General features: G+C 39.1%; 1 protein-coding gene across 3 annotated transcripts in view; it reads right to left on the bottom strand.

Annotated features, from left to right (window-relative positions):
• GFRA1 (GDNF family receptor alpha 1) overlaps nt 1–19653 on the bottom strand; it is a 306417-nt gene that overhangs the window by 39625 nt on the left and 247139 nt on the right. For all 3 annotated transcript variants that reach the window (XM_069099036.1, XM_069099034.1, XM_069099035.1), the window contains 2 exons: nt 18735–18869; nt 13790–13971 (listed from right to left, as the gene is read on the bottom strand). In XM_069099036.1, the coding sequence (XP_068955137.1) occupies nt 13790–13971; nt 18735–18869 (317 nt within the window). The remainder of the gene's footprint in view (nt 1–13789; nt 13972–18734; nt 18870–19653) is intronic.

The raw sequence follows: 19653 nt of genomic DNA on the forward strand, positions 1-19653 counted from the left end.
AGAAGAGAAGAGAAGAGAAGAGAAGAGAAGAGAAGAGAAGAGAAGCACATATCTATTATTTCAAGTGTTTGCCAGCATCATGTCCTGCATAGTCCAAACCTAAGGATTACCTATATTGAGTGTGAGGTTATTTGAAGGCTTGAAGATATAAAGGTTTCAAGGGGAAGAAGATGGAAAGTTTAAAGGAAGATGATGAACTCATCTCAGAACATGAGAAGTCTGAGGTATCTGGAAGACATCCATGTAGAGGTGTCTAGTGGGCAACTAAAAATACAAACCTGCCACTTGAAAGAGAGTTTGGGAATACATTTGTTACAAATGTGTTTGTCATTTGCATAGAAATGATCAATGAAGTCCTGGGAGTGGATGGGATCACCAAAGAGTGTAGAACAGTGGTGGGGAACCTGCATCCTTAAGCTGTACTTCAGGACCTAGGAGGGTCTGGAGGCCACAGGTTACCCATCCCTGCAAGAACACAGTAAAATTTCACAGAGGGCTTTAGAAGGGTAGCCCATGTAATCAAATGTTACATAGGTATCAAAGAGGATGAGGCCTGAGGGAAAAGGTCATTGGGTTTATCAACTAAAAAGTCAATGGTGAATGAACCCAGAGAGAGTAGTTTCAATTCAGTGGTAGGGATGAGAAGTCAGACTGTAGGTAAGTGTGTGGTGAGGAAGTAAAAGCATAAGGAACATCCTCTTAATTCTAGAAGTTTAAAGGGGAAGGTGAAAAGAAAAAAGGATGGTAGCTTGAGATTCTGACAGGTTATAAAATGGTGTGTGTGTGTGTGTGTATGCATGTGTTTAATCAGGAGGGTAGAAATGAGCATGTTTGTGAGTAAAAGGAAAAGAGCCAGTAGAGAGTGAGAGGCTGAAGAAAAAAGGAGCATCTGGGGGAAATGAAGGAATGATCAGCGCTTTACACACATAGTAGGTGTTTAATAAATGTTTACTGATTGATGATTCAAAACCCTGGAAGACATAGTAGGAAGACGATAGTAAATGGGATCAAGGGGGCAAGTGGAGGGGTTATCCATAACAAAAGAGGTCACCTTGTCCCCTGATACCAGAAGGAAAAGTAGAAGATGGGAGATCACACAAAGAGGTTTTGAAAGCATAGGAGATAAATGAACTCAGGATGGATGGCCTTGATTTCTCAATAAAACAGGAAACAAGGTCATCTAGCAAGAGATGAAGGGGTAGGGTGAAACCAGGGCCTACAAGAATGAGGAAAAAGTTTGGGATACCTTCTGTTGGGAATGTGATAAGTAGTCAATCAAAAGATGAATAAAAGGATTCTTAGGCTGAAGTGAAGGCCCCAGTAAGGTTAGACAGAATGAATTTAGTGGAAACAGTCAGCACTTTGTGATTTCCTCTATTAGTGCTATGCAGATCAGGTGAATGAATAAAGGAGGCAGATGGCAGGAGACTGGCAAGGTGGGAACAGAAGGGCAAGATGATAGGTTTGTAGGGCAGGGGGCAGCATGATGTTGAAATGGATGATCACAGAATTAAGATTTAGAAAGCAAGTCAATATAGAAATGATAACCTGGGAGAGCAAGAAAATTTATTGGTCTGGGGGTTGAAAGAGGCCAGGAATAGGTTTAAGAGAAATATAGAAGGGGGAGAAGTAGAAAGACAGGAATTTATGATTGGAAAAGGGAATTTGAAAGTGAAGGATCTTATAGGCACAAATGTCAAATTTATGTGGCCTGGTGTGTGCCTATTTCTGTGGGCAGCTGAATCATAGCAGATAAAGAGAAGCTAAAGAAGGAAATGGACTGAGAGGTCAAGGTGTTAGAAGTGTCAATATTGACATGAATGCTAAATTCTATGGAAGCAGAACTTATAAAAGCTGACAATGATTCCTGTAGGTTCTTATTATTCATACCCACATCTATCCTCTACTTTTCCCTCTGGTATCAGAAGACAAGATGGTTCTTGTGCATGGCTAACCTCATCAGTGTTTCAGGACAGGTTTTGGGAGAAATGTGGAAGGGAAAGTATGAATTTCATATCACTTATTTTTCAAAGGCATCTTCAGTTTTTCTTATGTTATTTCTGGATTTAAAAACCAAAACCAAAATGCCACTACCATTAATTAGGTAGACATTGTGCGCTGCCCATATTAAGTGAACCAAGTTGACTCTCCTTTCTTTGGACAATCTGTGCACTACTTCTATAGTCTACAAACAGTAAGTGCTTGCTCTCTCCATATGTATGTATGTATGTATGTATGTCAGAAGGACCTGAGTTCAAATCTGGCCTCAGACACTAAACACACACAAAAAACCTAGCCGTGTGACTCTGGGCAAGTCCCATAACCCCAATTGCCCTCCAAAAACAAACAAAACAAAACAAAACAAATACATACATACATACAAACAAATTTGCCAATAAGAGAGACCACTGGCACAGGTGCTATGCAATTACAACTGGATGCATGTCCAGCTTGGCAGGGTTACTACCACAACTTAGCTGGTCATCTGGTCCCCAAGGAAGCAGAGACCATGCATGGAGCTAATAGCTAGTGGAACGCTGGAGGTAGGGTTATTGGCAGATTGGTTACAACGTTATCAATTCAGCCTTTTCCAAAGAAGGGAGCCAGCTCCCCATTTATCATAGGACTGTAGATTTAGGGATGGAAAGGATACTAGGAATCATCTAGCCCAGCCCCCTCATTTTACAGATGTGCCTAAATGAAGCATGAGATGGGTGACACCCATTTCTTTGTTCTATGTGTTACAGTTGTTTTCAGTTGGCTGAGGTTCCCAATGTCTGGACATAAAACCTAGATTATTTGATAAGGTATTTTTCAGTCCTTCATTGTGCAGGATCCTGGAATAGCACTGTCTCCTTAGTTGTGGGAAAATGGACCCTTTTTGACTGAGGTATAAGTTCCCCGTATCTTAGCCAAGAATTAAGGGTTTGAGTAAATGACTCTCAGAGCAAATGTGTCATCTTCTCCATGCTTCCCGGAGAACAGAGTCCTCCTGTGGAGTTCTGCTGTTATTTTTGTTACTGTTTAGTTGTGTTTGACTCTTTCTTACTCAATGGACCACAGCACACCAGGTCTTTCTATCTTCCATTATCTCTCAAAGTCTGTCCAAGCTCATGTTTGTTCCTTCTATGACACTATCTATCCATCGCATCCTCTGCCGATCCCTTGTCCTTTTGCCTTCGATCTTTCCCAACATCAGGGTCTTTTACAATGGGTCCTGTCTTCTCATTATGTGGCCAAAGTATTTGGGCTTCAGTTTCAGTATTTGACCTTCCCATAAATAGCCTGAATTAATTTCTTTAAGTGTTGACTAATTCAATCTCCTTGCTGTCCAAGAGACTCTCAAATATCTTCTCCAGCACCATAATTCAAAAGTGTCATTTCTGTAGTACTCAGCTTTCCTTAATAGTCTCTCACAGCCAGACATTGTTACTGGAAAAAAAACAAAGCTTTTGTCTATAAAGACCTCTGTCGACAAGGTGATATCTCTGCATATTAGTTTGCTGTCCAGGTTTGTCATAGTTTTCCTTCCAAGGAGCAAGCATCTTTTAATTCCATGGCTGCAGTCTCCATCTATAGTGCTCTTTGAATCCAAGAATGTAAAACCTGACATTGCTTCCATTTCTTCTCTCTCTATTTGCCAGGAAGTAATGGGACCTATTGCCAAGAGCTTAGTTTTTCAGGATGTTAAGCTTCAAGCCAGCTTTTATACTCTCATCTTTCATCCGCATCAAGAGGCTTCTTAATTCCTCTTCACTTTCTGCCATCAGAGTGGTATCATCTGCATATCTGAGATTGTTGATATTTCCCCTGGCAACCTTAATTCTAGCTTTTGATTCATCTAGCCTGGCATTTTGTGTGATGTACTCTGAACATCAGATAAATAAATAGGATGACAATATATAGACTTGGCATACTTATTTTCCAACCTTAAACCAATCAGTTGTTCCATGTTTGGTTCTAACTGTTGCTTCTTGGCCTGTATACAGATTCCTCAGGAGACAAGTGAGATGATCTGGTACTCTGGTCTTTGAGGACTTGCCACATTTTTGTTGTGATCCACATAGTCAAAGGCTTTAGGGTTTAGTCAATGGAACAGAAGTAGCTGTTTTTCTAGAACTCCCTTGCTTTCTTCATGATCCAGTGAATGTTGGCAAATTGTCTCCAGTTCCTCCACCTCTTTGAAAGCCAGTTTGCTCTTCTGGTAATCCTCAGTTCACATATTGCTGAAGCCCAGCTTGCAGAATCTTAAGCCACCTTGCTGGTATGTGAAATGAATGCAATCATTTGGTAATTTGAACATTCTTTGACATCACCCTTCTTTAGAACTGGGACATAAACTGATCTCTTCCAGTTCATTAGCCAATGTCGAGTTTTCCAAATTTGCTGGCATATTGGGTGGAGGACTTTTTAAATACCATCATCTTTTAGTATTTTAAATAGCTCAGGTGGAATTCTGTAACCTCCATTAGTCTTACTGTTAGCAATGCTTCTTAAGGACCACTTGACTTCATTGTCCAGGATGTCTGGCTCTAATCAGTAATCACACCATCATGGTGGTTATTTCATGATGTTAAGAGCCATCTTGTGTAGTTATGTATGTTTTTGATGCCTCTTCTTAATCTCTTCTGTTTTTGTTAAGTCCCTACCATTTTTGTCTTTTATCATTCCCAATGAAATGTTCCCAAATAGCTCTAATTTTCTTGAAGAGATCTCATCGTTTCCATTCTATTGTTTTGGTTTTTTTGCATTGTTCATTTGAGAAAACCTTCTCTCTCTTTGCTGTTCTCTGGAATTCTGCATTTAGTTGGGCATATTTTTCCCTTCCTCCTTCCCTTCTTCCCTCAGCTATTTGTTCCTATGCCATATTGATCTTTACAGCATTGGACTTTTTTTTTTAATCACCAGACATATCTGCAGTGGAGGCTCCCTTTCTGGTTTGGCCCAGCTGCTTCATTATTACTGGAGCTACCAGAAGCTGTCCTCTGCTCTTCCCCAGTAGCATGCTGGACACATTCCACCGTGAAGGGTTCATCTTCTGGTGTCATCTCTTTTATCATTTTAAGACTGTCCGTGGGTTTTCTTGGCAAAGACACCAGAGTGGTTTGCCATCTCCTTCTCTGGGGGATCACCTTTTCTCAGAACTCTCCACTATGACCTGTCCATCTTGGGTAACCCTGCATGGCATAGGTTCAGAGTTTCACTGAGCCATGCATCTTTGCTTTATCATACATCTATAGCTAGAAGGAACCTTAAATAAGTACAGCTCCCACCCTGATTTTACAGATGAGAAAACTGAATCCCAGAGAAGTTTAGTGATTTTCCCATGATCATATGGGTAGTATCAGTCACAGGATTTGAACCCAGATAATCTACTACCAGAGTCTCCACTGTATCATAATGTTAGTTCAGTAGCATCAGTGGTCCTCAGAGAGTGGTCAGACATTAGAAGAAACATAAGCAGGTCAGTATCTTTAATAGAAACTTGGTTTACAGAGCATTGTCTAGGACAGATCAATGCGAGATCCTGCTTGAACTTGAGTATAGGTAGGTCCAGAATAGGGAAGCAATGGTTTGGGCCATCTGATTTATGGGAGGCAGAAAGGGCTCAGTTGCTGCTATTTTTTTTTAAAGGAAGAGGAAGATGTGACTTATTCAGTATGTTTACCTAAAAGCCTGGATTCTAAGAGGATTCTTTATTACTGCCACATACTATTATATAGGTAAGGTCAGGGAAAATAGTTTACCAAGTAAATGGAGATTAGTAATATATTACTCCAGTTGAAAATCTGTCTTCTAGAAACCCATTGTATTAAAATGGGAAGTGGTGATTCGGAAACACTCTTCTATGCTTATAGTTTCAAGTCTTGGGGTCATCCCCAGTCATGCTGATCTACACCTGGCCACTGGACCCAGATGACTCTGGAGGAGAAAGTGAAGCTGGAGACTTTGCACAGCCCTCCTTCACTTATATCCAATTCACTTGCATGTCATGGCATCACCTCCCCAATGTCATAGTCCTCTTTGAGAACAAAGGACAAATAACAACAAGAAGAAGGCCACCCATCCTCTTCCAATACAAGGTAAAGGCATCTCTTTTTCCTGAGGCTATTTCTGGTTGAAAAGACATGGCAAGCACAGATATCGTTTCTCAAACTTGTCTGAACTTTGGCCTGCCTGTTTTCAGAGTTTTATGAAGGAGGCAGCATAATTCAATGGGAAAAGTACTGAATTTGTTGTCAGAAGATCTGGATTCAAATTTTGACTATTACCTACTCCCTATGTGGCCTTTGTTTGGGTTCCTTATATGGAAGATGAGAGAAACAGACTAGATTGCCTCAAGTTCCATTTCATCTTTAGGTCTATAATACTATGAATGTCTAGTTAGCCAGGTGAGAGACTCTCAGAAATGACTCCTGACCATGTATTTGGGGTGCTGGAAGAGAGGACTTAGTAGAATGAATGAATTTTGGAGCTTACAGGAACCTGAAACAACTAACTCAGGCCTTTTCTCCTATAGATAGGGCAGCTGATTGATGCTAGGAGAAGTTAAATGTCTTGTCTAGAGTCATGCACTGACACAGTGACAAAGGCCAACAAGGCCTGTCTTCTCTTACACCATGTTAACATTTTCTCTTTGCTAACCATTGCTCTTGTAGGCTGATGTTATATACATACCTGCCCTTCCATTCCCCTTCCTCACATATTTATTAGGGCATGTCCTTCCCTAACTTTATCTCACTGCCTTTGATATAATTTTAGACCTAGGAGGGACAAATCTAGAATAAATAATAATATTCTGACCTTCCTCAGCCCTCAGAATTGGTTACATGTTTAGGCCCTTCCTACTTTCCTTCCCCTATACAACTGGACTCTGCTTTCTCTGCCCCTTTCTGCCACTCTGAAAAGACAGTTCAGGGCAGAATGTGACTGCTACGGTCCCACCCCCTTCCCCAAATACCCTTCTTTAAACCTTGGCCCTATTCAGAAACGCTTGCTCCTCTGGTGAAAGATTAACAGAACCCTAAAGCACCCCATTGCTCTGTTAGCATAAATTGTAAGAAAAACATTTAGAATATTGATTAAGTGCTCCATGCTAGAAGATTTAAATTTACCTCCTGTATTTCCAGGATTAGCTGACATAATGGGGTCAGTCTGCTGGCACAAATGATTTACGGAACACCCATTGGCGGCTTTCCTTTTAAAACTCAACCTTTTCTAATTTGGCACAGTTGTGATTCAGTTATAGCTGGTGGAGACTCAGGTACTTTGGAGGTTTGGATAATCATCTCTGGTCCAATATTAATGTTACTTACAGCTTTTTTTTTTAATTTCAGCTTTAGTAGAAGATTGTGTGTGTGTGTGTGTGTGTGTGTGTGTGTGTGTGTGTACTCTATATGGCCTTACTGGTTTCTAATAGATCCAGTTCAAATTTGCCCATAAATCAAGGGGACTACTTTTCAAAGTACCCTGACCAAATTAGGATGTCATGGTTTGGGTATGGGTCATAATATCAAATCAAACAAAAAAGACAATAGTTTTCCAATCAAAACACCAGAGCTGGGATATACCCTTTAGAAAAACTGGACTACTCATTATTCACTAGACCATCTCACTTCCCCACCTATCTTTCCTGTTATTAATTACAGTTGATACAACCATCATTCCCATCCCACCAATCATTTTTTGTTGTCTTTCAGTCATTTTAGTCGTGTCTGACTTTTCATGACCCCATTTAGGGTTTTCTTGGCAAAGGTACTGGAGAGGTTTGCCATTTCCTTCTCCATTTTACAGAGAAGACAATGGAGGCAAACAGGTTTAAATGACTTGTGTCAAGGTTCACACAACTAGGAAGTATCTGAAGTCATATTTGAACTCAGGTCTTTCTGATTCAAGGCCCATACCATATAACTGGTCAGCCCATCAGCTGCTACCTGCTAAAATTCTATGAAGCCATAAGGCCCACCTCAAAGGCTCTGTCTTTCTTAACCACCTGAGTCAAAAGGGATTCTTCCCTGAATGCATAGAGAAGTTTGTTCCTCTCTTCTACACTATTAAATTATTGGTGTGTATGGTCTTGTTTCTTATAATACAATGTCACACTTGATTGTAGATGGGATTATTTTATGGAGTTAATTTTTTTAAAGAAGATAGAGTTTGGAGCTTCCTAAGAGTTCTCTTGCCATAATGATGATCTATAACATGCAAACCTTTTCTTATTAATCTCTACCTCCCAGAATCAAGTAGAGTGATCTGCACAACAAAGGTACTTAAATGGTTGCCTCAATTGACCTGAATTAAATTTCCAGATGTGGACCAGGAGAGTTAAATAAGCTTCTGTCTCTGAAAAAGTAAAATGTAAACCTATCCCAGACATACAACCCATACACTTGAAAATCATGGCAACTGATGTCTGGGGCACTGATTTTATGATCTATACTCAGAATTTGAGTCCATCTCAAAAATATCCAACTGGTGAAGGCTTCACTGGAGGCTGAGGCAGAAAACTAATTGGATATGAATTGGAAAATTAAGGCATTTTGTAGGTGCCTGGGTTGGTTCTGGGTAATATTCATATCCTGGCCTTTTAACCAATGTCTCTGCTTTTATGAGGGTACATCGATTTCAGGAGAGATGGTGGAGATTAATCCTGTAAAGACCACTCCCAAACTTGGGTCTGTGATGTAAGATTCTGACATCTGACCTCCTCAAGGAAGAAAATCAGATCATTAAGGAAGAAACAGCAAATGCTCTCTGTGGAATCAATTTCTGTCTAATGGTATTTCTACTAGGCCTGATATATCTTTACCCTGTTCTGCCATGCTTACTGTCTAAACTTAACACAAATTCCAATAATTTTTTTTGGGGGGGGGAAGAGTAGAAGGAATATCTGAGCAGTAATAACCTATAAAACATCCTTAATATTATCACCAGGGTGAGTTTCCCAAATTTAGGAACATGGCAATAGCAATGTGCTGCAAGTTTATTGACAAATACAGAACTCTCTATATTCTCTAGGATTATATCTAGAAACCAACAAATCTCTAGAAACAAGTAATTTCTGGACCCAAGAGTCAGTTAGGAGAGTAATGAATAGAGCACTAGATTTGCTGTCAGGAAGACCCGAGTCTGAATCCTGCCTCAGACGATGTGTGACCCTGGGCAAGCCTGTGCCTCAGTTTCTTCATCTATAAAATGAGTCGGTTGAACCTGACAGCCTCTAAAGTGCTTTTTCAGCTCTCAATATGATGACTTATCTTATGAATCTCATTTAAGAGTTGCCTATTACAGGATATTAATCCTTGAGCAGGTCTCACTTAACCTTTGAGCTTTATTATCTTCATCCGTAAAAATGGGAATAATAATTCCTAGACTACCTACTTCACAAGAGTTTTATGAACTTGGGGATCAGGAAGACCTGAGTTCAAATCTCACCCCTAACTATTGCCTTTATAACCACTGGCAAGGCACATAATCTTCTTAAATCTATTTTCTCACCAATAAAACGGGGTTTAATAAATGCCTGTAGTGTCTACCTCAGGGATCAGTGAGACTCAAATGAGATAAATTATGTACAGCATTTTTGTAACATTTAAAGCATTATATAAATATCAAATATTAAGTTGTAAAACATTCCTTGGGGAGGCTGCAACAGAAAAGAATGCATGAATTATTCCCTTGGAGCTTAATACTTGGAGCCCCAAAGTGCTATGTCTCCCAAATTGGTTATTTTAACACAAAAATCTGAACCTTGGACTTCTTCACTTTCCTGGAATCCGAGGTATACAAATAATGCATTGAGACTGTCACTTAAAATCCCTAGAACTAAATCAAGTATATGATGCAAAATGGAAATTTTTCAAAAGCTTACATCTCCTAAAAATATTTACTTTAAATAAGCGACAAGTACAGTCCATTTTGTTTAAATATCCCAAGACTTTTTCAGTTAGCAGACCATTCAAGTGTATAGAAGATGAAATAAAAGGGTGGAATTATTAATGTCCCTTTGTTTTTCACGTGGCCACTTTGTACAAGTCAAAGAAATGTGCCAACAATAGCACAGACGGTGCCAGTCCTGTTGCTAATATGACTGCCAATTAGCTCTGACATGGCAGCTTGGCAGGTTACCTAATACCCTGTATTTTAAAACCTCAGGGGGTTAGAACTTGGACATTTCTATGACATTTTATACTAATCAATCAACTTTTCTTTTTTATGCAAAAAAGCCCATTTAATAGGAACTGCAGATATACTGTATACACACCATATCTTAATGCCACCCTGATGGTCAGATGTGTCTTGAAACATAATTAAGCTTGGTTTACTGAGAATCATATTTTTAAAGCAGACTTCAAAATGTTTGTTCTCTCCTTTTTTCCCTTTTCCAAAAGGGAAATCTATCTCAAATGTTAAAATAGAATTCAACTCCCCACAACCTTTCACATCATATTATTGTATATTTAAAAATATTACAAGGGGACACTTCTCATGGGATGTGAACTTTAGATCTGCCAAGGCAGTAGACTTGGTCCAAATCTGTTACAAGTGGAACCAGGGCTGATTCATGTTAGTTCTATTCTGTGTAAAGACACCCCAGGGTAGGACAATGGAAACTTTTCAAGGCATTTCTAGAACCCCTTGGAATCTGGGAACTCACGTGGGATAAGCAAGAGAAGAACTAGACCAAAAGAGGAAGGGGGAGAGAGAGAACCTACCCTGAGAATTATAAGCCTTTACAACATCTCTAAAATTAAGAATAGAAACACAATGTCCTTAAAAAAAAAACTCCCCACCCCTATTTCCTCCCACTCCAATCCCTCTTTTTTTTTTCCCTCGGTCAGCCTTGATACATATTTTCAGGCCATACAAATTGATTAACCAGAAAAATTTTCACCCTTTTCACATATAGAACTTACCCTTCTTAAGACCGAAGCAGAAAGAAAAGGAGGCTGTTGTTGCTTGTTCATTAAGTAGGTATCATTGCATCCAAATTTCCTGGCCCAACCTCTAGATTATTGAATAAATTGCATATTGTATTATTCAAAAGTCTAAAGCTCTGCCCTTAGGAAACCCAGTAAGTCATAAATTTAGAGCAGGAAAAGGCCTTAGATCTCATCTAGGCCAATTCATTCACTCTGCAGATGAAGATAATAAAAAGCTCCAGAAGTAAAGGGAATTGCCCAAGGTCATACAAGTGGCAAGGTCCTCTGATTCCAAATTCAGGGTGATGTTTCCAATTTATATTCCTCTTTTTCCCCACCTTAACACTAGACTGATAGGTTCTATTTTCCATAGTGAACAATGACTTTACTTGCTCCCAGTGTCTTTTACTTTAGGCCAATGCTAATTTGTAAAGGTGGAGGATCATTTTCCCCTGTCTATTTTTTTTCTTCCAGATCTGGAATCATGTTTTCCATCTTTCCACTCCAGAAAAATCTGAGGTTTTTTTTCAAGAATAGGATATAGCAGAAAGCTCACTGTAATAGAATTCTGGGGGCCTGGGTTCAAGTCCCAGCTTGATCACAAAGTTGAGGTCATTTTATGCAAAGCAGCTACACTTTTATACATCATAGCTCCCTCATCAGTAACATAGAAGTGACATCTGCCCCCTATAACCTCACAGCATGGCTACAAATGAGCCAATGAGATGTGAAAATGTAGTTTAAAGAAAAGGTGCTATTCAGTATTCTCTCTCTCTCTCTCTCTCTCTCTCTCTCTCCCCCCCCCCCCGACTTCTCTGAAAATGTAGGAGTCAATTTATCAGCTAATTCACTGGCCCTACAACACCATTAATTTCTTTAAACACAGTAAGGATAGGGTGCTATCTGCCCTGTCCCAGACCTGTAGTATACACACAGTAGCTGTGAGTCTAAAAAAGATAAGGTATATGGAAGAAACACTTAATTGGCTCTCAGGAAGCAAAACACTCTGTAAATCCAAGGAATAATTACCACTCAATCTGGTATATCATGGGAGAGGGAGAAGTGGTTTGGAAGGGTTTTTTCTTACTGTCTCCAGCCCCTCACTTCTTTCTCTCTCTGCTGAGAAGCTAAATGGCAATCCCCAAGATAAACATCACACTTTAATTGTTACTTTTCTCTCTATTGATGAAGTTGAGGTTTTGTCACTAATACAGGGGAAGGAAAAACACTGTTTCTTGGGAATAGAGTTCATGTGTTTCTTGATGTTGCCAGGGCAACCCAGCAGTGGTAACACAAATTCCTTCTTTGAAAAGAGGGGTATTTATGTGTTGGTGCTGAAATATTGGTTCTCCGTGCAGCCAAATCATGCATATCACCGAAGGGTGCAAAATGCGGGCTTTGTGAATTTCCTGGCATGGAGCATTTCCTTAAGGCAACAAAAAGTAGAATGATAAATCTTAAGGATAAGGTGATAACTGACTTGTTTAATGCCTACTGGGTAGAACTTTCCATTTCCCAAGAGTTTTTAGATGTCAAACAGTCCACTAAATCAATTATCTCATTTTATAGACAAGGTCACAAAGAGACAAAATTCCACCAAGGCCACAGAGATAATAAGTAGCAGAAGCAGCACTGGAACCTGGATCCTTTGATTCTGTATCCAGAGTTCTTTTCCACTATGAATGAATGCAAGGTGCTATAGTAAAAACACCAAATCCATGGTGTAATATCATATACTCAAACTCTCTGGTTTCTCTCTGCCCAGAGCATTCATTTAAACTTAGTGGATAAGAGACTAAACTTGGAGGTGAAGACCTAGATTCAAATCCTGTCTCAGACACACACACTAGTTGTATGACCCTGGGCAAGTCACCTAAACTCTCTATGACTCATTCCATCTGTAAAATGAAGGGGTTGGCTCTGACGACCTCTACAATCTCTTCCAGCCCTAAATCTATGATCCTATGAACCTTGAAGAAGACCATATTGTTGCTGTTGTTCAGTCACTGGGCTTTTCTTGGCAAAGATACCAGAAGGCTTTGCCATTTTTTCCCTCCAGTTTATTTTGCAGATGAAGAAACCGAGGTAAACAGGATTAAATGACTTAACCAGGGTCACACAACTAGTGAGTGTCTGAGGCTGGATTTGAACTCAGGTTTTCCTGACTTCTAGGCCTGATGTATCCAGTGCACCATTCAGCTGCCCCAGGAACACCATATGTTCAATCCCTTTATGATGACAGGTTATAGTCTTCTGGCCATTTGTGATTTATGTGCCATTAATAAGGACATCACAATGACATTTAAAAAAGTACTGAACTGAATAACAAAAAAACAGAAAAGTAGATAAGGAGGAGACAGGAAATAAGTGTGAACCAAAGACAAAGAGCCATGTTACGCTAGATTTGGAGTTAGGTGGAATGAGTTCCAGTTCCAGCTTCATCACTTGCTGGTCCTGGGGACAAATAACCTACTCTTTTATATAACGCTTTTAGGCTGGCAAGATGTCTTCCTTGACACTTTATAGACATTTTTTTCATTTGATCCTTAAAACAATTCCATGAGGTAAGTACTAAAGTTATTATTGTCCTCATTTTACAGATGAGAAAACGGGGCTTCAGAAAGTCACAACTCGCTCATGATCCCACCTGTGAGAAGAATCTAAACTAAAATATGAACTTGGGTATTTCCTGACACCAAATTCTTCCCATTTTTACCTCACTGCCCCAGACACAACAATGTGAAATGCCAGCCCTACAACTAAAACAAAAGCAACTAGTGGACATGTAGCATATTCTCCATAATCAAGCTGTCTCTTCTACCCTCTCCCCTCACAGCCCACTTCTAAATGATGGGCTTCTGTCTTACCTGTAGGTTTGCACAAGGTGGTAAAACATGGGAAGAGATTTCATTCTCCGACCCTGAGCCCAGAGACTTGTTGCTCCTGACCCTGAAGGCTGTTGTGGTCGTGGCTGTGGTGGTCTGTCCAGGGAGGACTGGCTGCCACACGTTCACATCAGAGCCATTGCCAAAGGCTTGGATTGCATTTTCTGTAGGGAAACAGGGAGAACCCAGTTTCAAAGTCAAGGTGAAAGAGTAAATATTATAAGTAGCACAAGTGGCCCAAACAAAGAAGGCATTCTTGGTTCATCAACTGACTTCTTTCAATGAAATTGTTTCTTCTAAAATATCTGTCAAAAACTTTGGAAATATGGTCATAGAAACATGAGTGCTGTAATGGTCTATGACCCTTCATGTCCTTCATGCAAAGCATAACCTTGACAGTAAGTCAAATCTTTAAGTTAAAAGCGAATTAGTATTTTCAATTCCTAAATGACGTTAACTGAAAGACTCAGATATTTCAATGACAAGAAAGCACCAATTCTGACAAGATCATAGGTTTAATGCTGGGGAAAGAACCTCAGAGACCATCTACTCCAAACCCTTGATTTCACAGATGAAGAAACTGAGCTCATTTTATAGATAAAGAAAACTGAGACTCAGGGAAATGAGTGTCTGGTCCAATGACACAGAAATAGCAAACATTCACCCTTGGTAAGATTTGAACCCAAGTGATCTGATCACAACATCAGTGTTCTTTCCACTGCATGAAAAGTTTAAAGCAAAGAACAGGCCATTTACTTATTCACTTAAAGCAACTTGTTTCATTAAAACAACAACCAATTCAAACTTTATAAATATGTGATGGTTTAAGGCAGATGATCTTTTATTCTTTGTTTTTTCTCCTAGTCTTCCAAACAAAATCTGCATAATTAGGTAAGAGCAGAGCTGCTTAAACCCAAAGTTTACAATATAAAATTTTAAAAGCTTATTATAATTTTCCTGGGATTAAATTGTGTTTTTCTTTTTTTTTTTAATGGCAAAGAGTCAATTGGTTGTGTGTTGTTCTCCCCTTAGTCACCAGCCCCCAAATGAATAGAAAAACAGTTTTTAATCAGGTCTTCGGGGAATCGGCATGGATTTAGGAATTTCTTATTTCATATTCATTGTATAAGAAATCAGACATTTTCATTTGGGACTTGAATGTGCAAACTATTAATATAGCATTCTTAGCTGGCATTTTTTATATACAAGATGGAATAATTTAAGTCTAATCTTCCTCTTAGAGTGACATTTTGTTCTAAAATTGTTATCCTTTAAGTTCCACTAAATTGGGACCTTGTTTTTAAAATTTTTATGTTTCTCATGTTGAAAGAAACTGCTGCAAATCATTATGAATGCTTTTGTGCCCCTGTAATCTCTACATAGTCGAAGAGGTAAAAATGGGGCCAGGGAAAGCAGGACAAAGGCAAGCAATTATCCTAGCTAAATCCAGAAATAAGGGTTCTTCCCTCTACTGTTTCAGACAGTTGGTCAGCATGACAGCCATGTTCAGTTATTAACAACAAATAACAATAACAGCAATAACATGAATAACAATAACATTTATAGAGCGTAAGGCTCTATGCAAATATTCTCTAATTGTATCTTTACAACAGCGGTTGGGTGGCAAAGTAGGTGGAGCATAAGACCTGGACTCAGGAAGACCTGAGCTCAAAGCTAACCTTCGACACTAGCTGTATGACCCTGGGTAAATCACTTAACCCTGTTTGCCTCCGTTTCCTCATCTGTAAAAATGAGCTGAAGAAGGAAATGGCAAATCACTCCAGTATCTTTGCCAAAAAAACCAAAACGTGGTCATGAAGGGTGGCATATGACTGAAAATGACTAAACAACAACAACATTTTCACGACAACTCTGGGAGGTAGGTACTATTATTCCACGTAATAGATGACAAAACTGAGGTTAAGTATTCAGAGGTTAAGTAACTTGCCTGGGTTTTTGCTCACAACATAGAGAAACCACCAACTTGCATATCAATCCTGAAATTAGAATCTTCAACTAACCTTCAAATGAGATTATGACATTATCTTAATTAAAGATAATTAAATTAAATTAAAATTCAAGGACTTTCTTAAACTATGCACTACCAAAGCTACATTTCCTGTAATACTCTCCTTTTCTCCTTGTATTTAATGTGAATTAGATCTGTGAAGGACCTCTTCCTTCTTTCCTAATAACCAAAATTTTAATTAAGAATTGTCCCTAAACTTTTACAAGCTTTGGTAATTTTCATCTGTATTTTTTAAAAAAGAGTTGACCTAGATGATATCTACATTCTTTTCAAGCTCTACAACTATGAACCTAGCAAGAGGCTGAATTCTTGTTTTCGTAATGATATCCAAAGCATTCTAGTGAGAGCCACACCTTAAACAGGAATTTCAGAGTACTCAGCTGACCCCTCACCTTCTCCTACTTGTTTTTACAAACAACAGGGGTTAAGCTACTAAGTGTCTGAAGCCACATTTGAACTCAGGTCCTCCTGACTCCCTGGCCAGTGCTGTCCTGTTAACCCCACATCTTAAAAGATTTTGGTTTTAAAAAGAAAGTGCATCTTCCTTGAGTTAGAGGGGGAGGTAATCTTGGAGATGGTAAGAGTCCACCTCCTCATTTTAGAAATGAGGAAATGAAGGCCCAGAAAGGTTAAGAGAATTACACAAGTTACAAAGGTAGTAAATGCAAGATCTCATTTGAATTCAGGATCTTCCTAATCACCACAATGATCCCTATTAATCACCATTTTAGTTTGCTGGGATAGTACTTCCCTAAGTGCCAACATCTTTCTTTTTTTTAAAGCAATTGGGGTTAAGTAACTTGCTCAAGGTTACACGGCCAGTTATTTCTGGATGTGGTGCTCAGTATCAGAGCCCGGATTTGATCCCCAGGTCATCCCGACTCTGGGGCCGGTGCTCTTACTCACTGAGCCACCTGGCCGCCCCAGTGCCAACATCTTTTTAAGCTCTAAAGCCCTTTTTTGCACTAACTAGATTTAACATCCTGGCTCTCATGCCTTTTCACTGTCACTTCTGCAGGAAGTATGAATGAACTACTGCAAATAATTTTAACAGGTTCTTGGCCTCTGCTGCAGACCAAGCTTTTACTGGTATTGAAAAGTCATTAGAAACAATGACCCCAACTTCCCCCACTTCCCCTCCCCCAGAGGCTACAATAGTATTCGCCAGAACCAACTTTTATGTATTTGTAAAGGAGAAGTTCCCCAGCCAGGATGTATATCAATTTTTTTTTTCTCTCACACTGACCTTTACTGTCATTGCTTTATTTCCATTAAAAGTGGTATTCTGCCAGAAGTGAGCACAGGACAGAAAAGAAGCAGGGACTATTATGCTTTGAAAAATCAAGACAAAGCACAAATCACAAGTTGTAATCAATGTGTTTACACATTTCCTTGCTATAGATTTACATGAAGGATCCAACAAGGGGTGGGGATGGCCCAATGACTTCTGAAATGCTTCTCAGAACTTAGGGCTTAAACTGGGTTTGTATTTCCATCCACTCAAGCCTCCAAATGCAATATTAAATGAGTGGGTACAGTGCTTAGCACATTAGAAGGAACAATGTAGACATCTGGTCACTTTTTATTGAATGAATAAAATGCCTAGGGTATAAAGAGATAAATTATTTGGATTACAAGTTTTACGAGTAAAGATTAGTTTCTACTTAGTAACAGCACAAATTAAACCACCCTTTGCAATTCAAAAATAATTTTCCTCACAATTCTATGAGGTATAACAGTTTAACAGTGAAAAAGGTGCTGGATTTTGAGTCACAGGAGGTAGATTCTAATCCTAATTGTTACCAGTTCTATGGATTTAGGCATTTCTCTTTCCTAGGAACTGGATGAGTTCTAAATTTAATCCTCATTTTACAAATTATGAAAATAAGGGTCAGATTTTCCTTCCAGTTAACTAAGAAAATAGAACAGTAGGGCTTGAACCTCTGTCTTCTGAGCCTAGTGATTATCCCAAAGAAATACTCATATGCCCACTGTACAAAGAGGAGGGAGGCTGGCATTAAGGAATCTTATATAAGAAGAGGGATTCTGTCTTGATTACTAGCATCTAATCCCATCCTATTTTCTCCAGAATTCATACAGACATCGAGGGCTGCTGTAAAAACAAATACTTTAGTTCTTCAGACCTAAGGGATGAACAGAGAACTTTCCTTACTATCATTTACCTCATTTGGAGTGTATATTGATATTGAAGCAGTCTCAATCTTTTCTAACATATGACTAGGAGTGAAACAGAAAATCTTGGGTGATGAGAGAAAGAAGACTAACATTGCAGTCAGTCTGGGTTTGACTAGTTTCTGCTGTTTACTAGCGGCAGAGGCCAAGAACCTATTAACTAATTTACCTTACCCAAATGAGCAAGAGGAGAATGGAAAATGGTACCATGTGAATATGGCTGAAGTAATAATACAAGTCATCTGACAAGGACCTTGCTCACTGTAAAGCTCATTCTAGTAAAGAAATATTGATGACCCATCTCCAGAGTCAAAACCTGACCATCTGAAGAAGTCTTAATGTTAACATTTTGTCTTCTTTCATCAAAATCCTTTGTGATTTATCCCCAATTTACTCTGAGTTTCTCATACTGTAAATTCCACTCAGGTTTTTAAGATCCCTAGTGTATCAATTCTCCTATTTTCCTCCTTTTGTGTCCCACTGAAGATATGCACATTAAGGGCTTCAGATATCTGAACTGTCTGCCTTAAATTTTCAGATTCAAAGACTCAGCGACAAGCAGTTCCTTGGGTCGAGGTTCTAAAGCTCCAATGAGCTTCATATTACCCAATGTGACCAAATATATAAATGAAATGAGGGGAAAAAGAGAAAGTCACTGGGAAACAAGCACAACACAGCTTCTTAGATAAACCATGAATTACTCACTGAGACACATGTTGTCCTTGAAGAAATTCAAAAATCTCAGGCATTCTTCTAAGTCATTACCACTGTTGTTACAGTCACACCATGGAGCCACACTGAGGCTGTTAGAATCTATGTAGTTAGGTGTCATCACTGTGCCTGAAGGACAGACCAGAACATGTCAAGTGCTCAGTCACATTTAATCAACCTTTGGATCACATCAAAAGAAATATGCTGTTCATGTGGTCAATGACTGGCTGGATGGTAGGGAATTATACCTGTGTTAGCTGAATAGGAAATTATAGTAAATAGTGTATTTTTATAAAAATGTATACACTTGCTTTAAAAATTAAATTGGAATTCCACAAGCAGCTTTGTTTCTCTTCACAAATATAATGAACTATTTTGGAGCACAGAATTGGTTGAAAATGCATGAACCTTAGCTTTCTCTCTTTTTTTTTTTTTCAAAGCAATCGGGGTTAAGTAACTTGCTCAAGGTTACAAGGCCAGGTGTTTCTGGGTGGGTGCTAAGTGTCTGAGCCCAGGATTCAATCTCTAGGTCTTCTCAACACTGGAGCCGGTGCTCTTACTCACTGTGCTACCTGGCCACCCCGAACCAAAAACAAAAACAAAGCAAACAAAAAAACCCCAAACAACCCAACAACAACAACAACAACAAAAATTCAACCTGCCCAAATAGACTGCAGAAATTTTCTAAAACCTGATATTTCAGAGAACTGTGATTTTGTTCCCTCAAAAGCACATGGGGATTATTAAATGACATTAGCAAGCTTGGAAGGCCACCAGTGTCACATCACATATACATGACCTAAATTTTTGCCTTTAGGATCCAAGCTCATGAGACATTCAAGTGTATGGTTGCTTTCTATTATAAAGTACATGAAAGTAATTCTCTAGAACAGTGGTTCTGAGGCCCTATTGA

Source organism: Petaurus breviceps, unplaced genomic scaffold (assembly GCF_028583685.1).
Source record: "Petaurus breviceps papuanus isolate PSGF00001 unplaced genomic scaffold, PetGlider_PUasm1.0 37, whole genome shotgun sequence".
Classification (NCBI taxonomy): domain Eukaryota; kingdom Metazoa; phylum Chordata; class Mammalia; order Diprotodontia; family Petauridae; genus Petaurus; species Petaurus breviceps.